The sequence below is a fragment of the Gadus chalcogrammus genome, chromosome 2 (genome assembly GCF_026213295.1).
Source record: "Gadus chalcogrammus isolate NIFS_2021 chromosome 2, NIFS_Gcha_1.0, whole genome shotgun sequence".
Taxonomy (NCBI): domain Eukaryota; kingdom Metazoa; phylum Chordata; class Actinopteri; order Gadiformes; family Gadidae; genus Gadus; species Gadus chalcogrammus.
The window spans coordinates 11,648,582-11,659,154 of record NC_079413.1 but is presented as its reverse complement, the minus strand read 5'-3'; the positions used below and the strand labels follow the sequence as shown (position 1 = coordinate 11,659,154).

Below are 10,573 nucleotides of genomic sequence, written 5' to 3'. Positions count from 1 at the left end.
TGTAGTCGTACATCCTACAATGATATTAGCGTGCGATATAAGCCTATAACGGTGCCAAAATAACAATAGTTATGTCCAATATGCATGTCACAATACCGATTTACGCCACCAGGTGTGTTGTTTACACTCTCAAAGTATTTTCCAACGGTTTATTATTGGGTTTCATGAGATACTGCCAGGGTCAAGGAACAACGGTTATCCCCGGGCTATGAATAGAAATACCCAACAAAACGATGTGAGCGCGTGCTGCGCCTCGCGGTCGAGGGGATGGATAAGGAACATCACTTCACGCAACTCTCGAGACGAGTCACGAGATACAACACAGAGCGGAAGACGGTGGACGTTGGGAGAAGGATGAGCCGTTGATTTCGACTTCAAAATTGTAAAGTATTATTGATGTGGGACACAACTGGACGAGCGGATAGTTAATTCGTCCTGGGGACGAGACCGTTGCAATGCTGCGAGGGACATTCGTTTCAGTTTTGATAAAACACGGGATACGTGTGGACTAACCATTGATTCTGCCAAACTTCCACGACGAGTAGCCTACCATTTATTGAACACAAACAAATCCGGAACACTTTACACGACGACCTGTCCTATCTTGTTTACTTTGGCTGCCCTTGTGTATGTTTGATTAGGCTAACCTATTCATTTGTCTCGCGGCAACGAAATATCGCGCTTTCACTCGAGTGGGCCAGGAGGAACATTTTCTAGAGCTACTGCTGGCCGTTTGGGTAGAAAGTCAACATATATTTTGAAATACCAGGTGGCCCCTGCTGGCTGTGACAGACAACCCGGACACTGGATCTTTGGACCGTCGCTAAATCTGAAAGTGAACTCCACTCCAAAAACGCCACTTTCCCTATTTTGAAGGAGCAGAATTACTGCACGAGGAGTATGTTGATGAAAGAATACCGCATCTGTATGCCACTTACAGTGGAGGAGGTACGTTACGATCTTTATGTCTTCGTATTTACTATTTTACTCTAGAGAGGTCGTTTACTTGGGTCTGCATCCTTAACCTTCTCGATAACGTATCGTGATATGTTTATCATATCTATAATTGCTGCCAAAAGCTTCAGTCAACAGTAAAGCCATTAACAAAAAAAATAAGAAGTGCAGCATTGAACTATTGCACCGCATGCGTCAACCTCACTGGTATTGGTACCCTCTGGTATTGTTTACCTCGAGGTGTTGAAACACGATAAACGTGTACCTCACGAGATTCGTATGAGATTCAAACACAGTCCGCAGTAAGAGAACAAAGGTCCACTTTAAAATAAGTGTGCAAATTGCGCATAGACGTGTTCCGTATTACTGTTTACTAGCGTATTGATTTGCCGAAAAATTAGACTTTACAACACAGTGGTCTAAATTACCGATACTATTTATCTATTACTGTGTTTTTTTGTTATCCACCTGACATGTGTCTATGGCGGCACTCGCAGTTCTAATACTCATACACAAACACGTATCCATCATCCACTCGCTCACTCACGCACTGCCCCTCTCCCTCCCACATTTGGAGTTTAGCAAAGTGTTTTCAGCTTACACACCCCATAGGCCACATTTTCTTGACAGCATTTTTTTGAAAAGCAAACACGCACGTGCACACACACACACACACACACACACACACACACACACACACACACACACACACACACACACACACACACACACACCACACACACACACACACACACACACACACACACACACACACACACACACACACACACCTATTACATTCGGGGGCAAATTCAGATGAAAAACAATGCGACATTAAAGTAGGCTGATGAACTGAGCATAGCCCTCCCTGTCCACACTCTGATCGTTTGAAATGTGGGCGTTTGAAATTTGCTTTGTGAAAAAGCAGCAAAAAAGGCAACAAGATAAATCATTTTACAATGCGAAAAACGCAAATAGGCTCCAACAAAGGTAATTTAGCATTTCTTATTAATACTTATTATTGTCCAGGTTTAACTGCTAATGATAAATAAAGTTCATGTTGGACTTGTGTTATGAAATAGGCCTATGTAATGTCAATGCAGTAGTTCTCTCACTGCCTCCCATTTAGCACACTGCTAGTGTTAGCTATGAATTGTGAGGACCTGGACGGGCGGGTAATTCATGTCATTATTGAGACCAGTGATCATGTGAATGGAAATCTTTGATAATGAGAACAGCGCTCTGACCAAAGCATGCATATTGTTCTTGTTTATTGCTTGATTGGTGAATGTGTGGAGCATTGCTTACCAACAGTGGTAGTGGTAGGGATTAATGGTTTCATAATGTTTTATTTACTGTCTCTAGGCTTATTTGCCTTGACAATTAGCTGTTGAATAGTAGCTAATGATGGAAGTGTTTGTGTGTTTGTGTATGTTTGTATGTGCGTGCATCGTCTCTCTGCGTGTGATTAAAACACCCAACTGATGTAAAAACACTGAAAAAACGCTCTCTGATATGCGTCAAGATCATTAAGTTGATGCAAATTGGTTTGGTCAATGTACTACTGATGTTGTCTGCAGGTCTCTTGGAAGGTTATTTATTCTTTTTACCAGGACATGAAACATCTTAAAGTTGCGTCTAGAACACTTTATTTCGGTCAAGGAATACAATAACATGGGCGTAATGGTGGCTTAGTGGGCAGTTTCTGAAAGGGAGGATTACTAAAATTGCTCTGCTATGTAGGCTACCACAAAAAATAATGATATTCATTCTCCAAGGTTTATCTATGAATCCTGTAGTGTGCTTTATTGGTACTTTTGCCTTCCAGTAAAATACAGTTTACGTTTTTAACAAATGTATCAACAAATTTAAACCAATATATCACTATATGAAGCAGTAGAAACGCATCTGAATCTAACCTACATTCAATAAAAATGGCTGATCTGTTTTTACTCTTACCATTTTTCTATAAATTGATCTCTAGGTCAGGTATCTATCTGGACCCTAGGACAGGTCCAGATAACAGTCCAATCATACACTCTCTTTTGAAATGAATAAAATATAGTGTGTGTGTGTGTGTGTGCCGTTGGGTATAGCGCCTCCCAGTTGTGCTCTAGGGGGGTGAGGGCTGTTGTAGTAGTTGCACTTATGATTACTGCTGAGATCGGCAGGAGCCCACCATTCAATTCAGCATCAGGGGGGAGAGGCCTGGTACTCAAAGATGTGAAAACTTCACTCAGGCTGGCGGAATCAAATGTGCACAGCCCTCTACCGAACACATTTACCTCCTGTTCTCTCTCTTTCTTTCTCTATCTCTATTTCTTTCCCGCTACAACACTGACACAAGTAGAATTTCCCATTTTAAGATTGAGTTTATTTGAAGTACTTTTTACTTATTTGTTGCTAAACTCCTACCCATTCGGTAAATCAACAGCAAAGTCAATAGTTAATGATCTGGACAGTTATACAGATGTAGACTCAGGGCATGCTGGGTAATCTCTTGCCTTCCTTCCTGTTTGTACCCCCCTTTCTTAATCAATTTGAACAGGTTAAATAAAACTAAGGCTTTAAAACCAACAACCCCTGCATTACATCTTAAAACACCATCATTGCATTGAGTAACACGTTTAATCTCTTCAAAGTGTCAGAGAGTTTGGTACTCAAAAGTACAGTTTGAATACAGTGATATCCTAAATTGACAAGAGTTTTCTCAGAGCGTGAAATAATCCCAAAAAAGCATTTTAAACAGGTATATGTGGTGCTAAAGCATGGGTGTCTTAAGTTCTTGTGTGGCATGTGTCTCTCACACCCACAGTCCCTCTGCACGGTCCCTGCAATTTAGTAAAATAAGCTATCCCATAGTGAGATGCATTCCATCATCTGGCTAAAGCTGCACTGTTCAAACACCATCGCCTCCAGTCACTGAAACTGAACACTGAAACTCAAAATAGTTTTCCTGAAAAAGCTGTTCCCCAGTCTCTGCTTTGTGTTTGCCCTTTTACCAGATACAGTTGTTAAATAGTAAGAGCTGGAACATTAGACTTTACAGAGAAAGTCTTTGTTCTCTGTGTCAAACATACAAGGGTACCGTTCCTCTATGGATTATTGACTGTTATGGAGACACAAAGAAAAACATGTCTCTTGGGCACAGATTTTGTTAGTTAAATCTATAGTTTACCAGGTTTACATTAAACAGTTTACATTTCGGTTGTTCATGTTTTGTATGCTTAATTTATTTATTAAAGTTATTTACAGTGGCAGTCGCATACTAGATATATGGTAGAATTACTTTTTTTTAATAAAAAGCATTGATCAGTGAAGCGCTGGAATTTATTAAAAACAATTCAACAACACCAGAAGGATGCACATTTTTTAACTCTTCTTTATGTGTGTAATATCACTATCTTTCTTTACCCATGTGTGTATGTGCAAAAACAACAAAAACATTCTTCATTACTTAGTCCACTCCTTCATCATTTTAACTTCATCTTCCTCTGCCTTCCCTTTTCCCATCCAGACCGTCATTATATATCGAGTCCATGGTCTGGTCCAAAACAGCAACCAAAATAGAAACAGGGCCCTCTTGTCATGCACGTATTATCTGCATAAATCGGACAAGTATCGGGAGTGATGCATTATGGGTAGGGGATACAGCTGGCCAATCCACTGCTGTAATGAGATCAGGTTGTGTTGATAAAGCATTGCAGGCTGGTGTAGGTACATTTATGACTTGACACACAGGGATTGGAAGATTTAATCACATGAGCATGAGTCAAATGGCTTGTCTTTTTATGTTTTATCAGCTTTTTGTCACTTTGTATTCATGTTTCCACTGGACACTCAATCTAATTATTATATTTATAAAACAGTTTAAAGTTCAGGAGGATAAATTATATGAATAAATATATTACATCGTTATAATAAATAGGAATACAATTAAGCATAATACACAAAAACATAAGACCCCAAAGAGAAAAGGAAAAAATAGTGGCATAGAGAAAATTGAGTGGTCATGTTCCTCATACTCGGGCCAATGAAGCTTAACTTCTATAAATGAAATCACTCAGATTCATATATATCTAATGAGAAGCAATATTGATTAATAATTGACAAAGCATTGACAGATATGATGGTATTAATAATGACAGATAAACAACATGAATAGTGACTTGTGCAACATCCATACATTCAAATAAATAGGGAATAATAAATAAAATCTCTCTCTCTGTCTCTCTGTCTCTCTGTCTCTCTCTCTCTCTCTCTCTCTCTCTCTCTCTCTCTCTCTCTCTCTCTCTCTCTCTCTCTCTCTCTCTCTCTCTCTCTCTCTCTCTCTCTCACTTCATCTAAGAGAATGTTTTTATTGCTCAAAATGTCAAATTTCTTCTTGCTAAACCTGTGCCACAGATGCTGCAGTCGAGCCCCCTCTTTCTCTCGCCCTCCTTCTCTCGCCCTTCTTATCTCTCTCTCTCTTTGTGAATGTTTCTGTCTCAAAATTACCAATTACCTCTACTTAAACCTGTGCTGGCTGCTGCCTAGGTTTTTCTCCTCTCCCTCTCTCTTGCTCTCTCACTCTCTTGCAAACACATATGCAAAGCAAGCAGCTGAGGAACCCCAACTGAGAAGCCCTTTTGATTCTACCGAGTTTCTCCCACAAAAAAACAATCAACACTCAATCCAGATATCGGCAGGTGCCAATTGAAGTGTGTGGAGCTCTCTATGGCGGCTCCCATGCTGCCTATTAACCCTATATTCCCTTCATATATCGATTAGAGCCCACTTCCAAAGAGAAAATTATGTCTTTACAAAGATAAAACCATGCAGATGGGTGGTTGTCTGTGGAGAGGTTATTGTTTAGATCTGCTCAAAGAGCACTTGTTTGGGGTTTACATGGGTGTGATGACGATAGCTGGATCGATGGAAAGATAGGTACTTAATTCTACTTTTAGTACTGTGAGTTCAAGGGTTTATAGATACGCACACAGACACATGCACACACATGCACGTGCACACATAGACACACAATGATACAAACATGTACATCAGAGACAGATAGACATACACACACACACACACACACACACACATACACACATACACACAAACACATACACACAAACAAATTTGAAATTCATCAGTGAGTCTCAAGGTTTAACCAAGCCAAAGAGGGCCAATTGTTGCATTGAGGCTGAATGTGTGCATTTGAAGACCGCAGGGAGATCACAGCCTCTGATGCTGGAATGGGGAGAGAACATTAAGGACCCACCAGGTGAAATAACAAAATGAAAATAATAATCAAATGGAGCATGCAAAAAAGAGGACAACAATTAACTCACACACTTGAATGCCTGTGTTCAGTTGTGTGAACACGGACAGGGCATAAATAAAAATTGGCAGGCTATAATGTCACCGGTTTCCATAGGAACCCAAGCTGCTCACATCTGATCAGAATTCTCTTTGATGATAAATTGTTTGTCCATAGTGTGTGTGTGTGTGTGTGTGTGTGTGTGTGTGTGTGTGTGTGTGTGTGTGTGTGTGTGTGTGTGTGTGTGTGTGTGTGTGTGTGCGTCGGTGTGTGTGTGTGTGTGTGTGTGTGTGTGCGTGCGTGCGTGAGTGCGTGCGTGCGTGCGTGCGTGCGTGCGTGCGTGCGTGCGTGCGTGCGTGCGTGCGTGCGAGAGAGAGAGAGAGAGAGAGAGAGAGAGAGAGAGAGAGAGAGAGAGAGAGAGAAAGCATGTGTGATTGTAGTTTAAATTGAAATGTGACCTCTTTTTGTTATAAAAGTCATACTTTTGCTATGTTAAATCTTTTCTCTGTCACTTGCTGACCAAAGCCGTCACATTAATTATTATCTGGATCTCTCTGTATTTTCTGTTTCCCTTTCCTCTTTGCTCCATATGTCCCATACTTGATATATGAAGGCCATAATGTTATGTCAATAACTCAGGGCCCTCTAGAATTTGTTTGCCAGAAAAAACAATGCTGACGCATTGGGTTTATAAAAAAGAGCTGGTCTTTAAGCCAAAAATATTTGCAGAGCTAAACAGAAAATCAGGCCAACAAAAAACTAAACTAATCTCACAAAGTGCCAAGGCAGGTGAGATTTCTCACAAACTGGAAATAAAAAAAATGATAGTGACGACTAACAAGGGCAAACAAAAATGGAAGACTTACTGTACAGTGAAAATAGTGCTCTGGTCGCCATCACTGTGACGTCAACTTCATGTGCTCCACAGAGAGTGTCAGAATCATTACTCAGTGTATGTTAAGGGTAATTTAAGGGTTGTTAAGGGTTAATTTACAAAAATGTATTGCATAGTTTCTGAGTGAAAGTCGTGAGTTGGCCCTAGTGTTCGCCATCGAGGATGGAAGCTCGGCCGCCTCCTCCAAAGTATCGTGCATAATTATTGTGGCAGTGTTTCTTTGTAAACGGGGCCGAAGTGTTAGGATAAATTAGCTGATTGAGAGAGGCGTTGAAAAACAATGGTAATGATGAGAATACCTGATGTTATCTCATGGGTGAATAATAATAACAAGTACATCAGCAGTTCAAACTATGATGATGTGTGTCTGAGTGGGCTCAATATGGTCTGTGTCCCTGGCCCAGCTTGAAGGTTCAGAGTATAGACATGGGTACAGGTGGCCCTAGCTGCTTGGAGCCCCGTGATTCCTCTCTCGGGCATCTGTTGCTTGTGTCTACCTAACAGAATTCCATCCTTTAATTTAAATGTATTACTAAGCTACATTAATTTGGGTATTTCTGCCGCCATTCATCACTTCACACATAAACACACTCATTTATTTATCCATCGGGCTATGCTGGCCTTTGTCAAGCAGTCATTCATCGAACCATCTATCCTGCCAGCCATTAACTTATCCATGATCCATATCCATCCATTCATGATCCATATACCAATCCATCCATCATCCATATACCCATCCATAATCCATGTACCCATCCATCCATTCTTCCATAAATCTTTTCTTTCATTCTTTCTCTCTAGCTTATTATTTTTTCTCTTTCTATAATTATTACTCTCTTTTACACACACCTTTACACTCACCTGGTGGGTCATTATTGTGCTATCACCAGTCCAGTATCAGAGGCTGTGGTCTCCAAGCACACACAGACAGCCTCCCTGCACCAAGTGGCCCTCGCTAGCTTGATTAAACGACTGAGAGCCACTAATGAACATTCAATATGTTTGTGTGTGTGTGGGTGTGCCCAGCACACAAGTGCAAACCTGCATGTGCATACATATGTATTATTTGTGTGTTTGGTGTTGTGTGTGTGTGTCTATTAAGATACAAACAAGAAAGTGTGTTGTGGATTCAAACAATGGAGCTTGAATGAGTGTGTTCATTTTAATCTCAAAAGGTGGGTCACACAGATACATTTACAGATGGTCAATGGATTAAACATAAACTATTATTATTTTGGCAATTTGGAACCCCCGTTGTCTGAAATGTCCCAATTAAAATGCTGTCGTTTGTTAATGTACCAACAACCACATTGGTGGGTGTTAACAAATGACGGAAATGTCCCATTTTAATTGGGACATTTCAGACAACGGTGATTCCAAATTGCCAAAATAATAAAGTTTATAGGGGATTGGTTAGTTGCCATGAAAACTATGTTCTCCTTTCATACACATACCTATTTACATATTTCCATCTAACATAATGCTGATATAGATATTTAGCGAAAAACCGACTTTTAATGACCGAAATATTATATTGATTGTGGTTATTTTTTATATCAAACAATATTATACGATATGTGACTATCGAATGTACCGCAGAACATTGTTACAGTTTAATCCAGCTATCTGACGGTTAAAGTCTTTAAATAACGGTCATTGTGATGAGCGAAGAGGCAACCAATGAACCTGTCCCTTTCCAAATGTCACCACCTCTGCCCGTCACATGTAATGAGATTACCTTCTATACATCAGGGTGAATGACCTGTGATGAGCATAGCGCTAGCTGCCATTCTGTTAGCGCTATGATTTTTTGCTTAATGTGATGAGGATGCTTCGCCTTTTATGAATAACGGTAATCTCAAACTAACCACTTGGACAAGCCCTCACCCATCTCCTCTATAATATATATATTATATATAAGATATATATTTTTGTATGATACAAACATTCGTCAAGTGTTTTGCAAGTATGCTGTCTTTGCTCATTGTTTTTATCGTAAAAAATGTGAATGCTGCTTGTGTTTGTTTATCTGGATGCAGATATAGCCTACCTCGTTCCATAAACTTTGTGCATGTATGTAGGCATTATTTTACAATAAGGACAACCCCCCAGGAATGTACTAAGTGAATTAAATCTATTGAAGCAGAGCACTATCATGGTGCAATTAAAGAATCACACAACTCAATTCCAGTGTAATTTCAAAGTGTTCCGTTTTTTTGATGAATATATATTGGATATTAGATATTCAAAAGACATTCACGCTCAGAATAAAAGCAATCTGACCTATAATTTATTGGGAAGAAAGTGTTAGTGGAGCGAATGGCTGTATGCGGATTAGGGGATTATAAGAAGTGTGTTTGTTTTGGAGATGTTAGTTCCTGATCAATAACTGAAATAGGCACTTTTTCATAGAAAGTTAGTATCCAAAACGAAACTGTTGTAAACAAGTACACAGCTTCATGGTATCAAAAGCCACCTTTATTCATTTTCTGCAGTGCAAGTGGCTTGCAGCCCCAACTGCTATCGGGAACGTATAATCAATATATAACAGATGGCGATAATTATAGGTCTATGATTGTAGTTTACCACTATGGATGCAATAAGAACACTGTCGAGAAATGTAAATATTGTAGGCGGCTACCTCTGCCATGTCCTTCAACTTATAATGTGTCCATGGTTACTCAGATGTGATTGGTTAAACGGATTAATCCGCTGGCGAGAGCCGTTAAAAAATCAATAGAATAATAAAGAACTAGAAAATGCATTTCCTGCTGAAAATGCGGTGAGTGCTGTAGTGCAAAGTGAGCTTGAAAATACGTTTTAATAAAGCCACATAGATTAAACGTAAAGAAATGTGGATTCAACTGAAAAGATTTCGAACAGATTTCAAAAGTCTAAATGTAGTAAATAATGTAAACATGGAGCCTAAGAAGAAAGATAGTTGAGCGCTGCATGCAGCACTCACCTAATACGATTATTTGATTCAGCCGGGTTGTTGGGGTTTGTTGGTTTAGCATTCGCTTTTAACCAATGATTGACTACACAGACACACACAAGGTAAAAAGCTTAGGTCCAAATCAAGAAGACATAGAGCTGGTTTTCAACATAGCGAATTATTGGTCATCACAATCGACTTCATTTATTATTGTGGGAGATAATAACTCTATGCACTCGTCACTACTTTTATGACTAATACTCTGAGATGACACTCAAACCATGTAAGTCTGCGGGTGTTTGTGAGAGAGAGAGAGAGAGAGAGAGAGAGAGAGAGAGAGAGAGAGAGAGAGAGAGAGAGAGAGAGAGAGAGAGAGAGAGAGAGAGAGAGAGAGAGAGAGGTTTGAGAGAGAGAGAGAGAGAGAGAGAGAGAGAGGTTTGAGAGAGAGAGAGAGAGAGAGGTTTGAGAGAAGAAAAAAGAGGTGGGT

At 39.8% G+C, this 10,573-nt stretch overlaps 1 protein-coding gene across 1 annotated transcript in view; it reads left to right on the top strand.

Annotated features, from left to right (window-relative positions):
- The first annotated feature begins 221 nt into the window (after positions 1–221).
- pitpnc1a (phosphatidylinositol transfer protein cytoplasmic 1a) overlaps positions 222–10,573 on the top strand; it is a 49,905-nt gene continuing 39,553 nt past the window's right edge. The window contains exon 1 of the mRNA XM_056580809.1: positions 222–948. Within this exon, the coding sequence (XP_056436784.1) occupies positions 901–948 (48 nt within the window). The 5' untranslated portion in view covers positions 222–900. The remainder of the gene's footprint in view (positions 949–10,573) is intronic.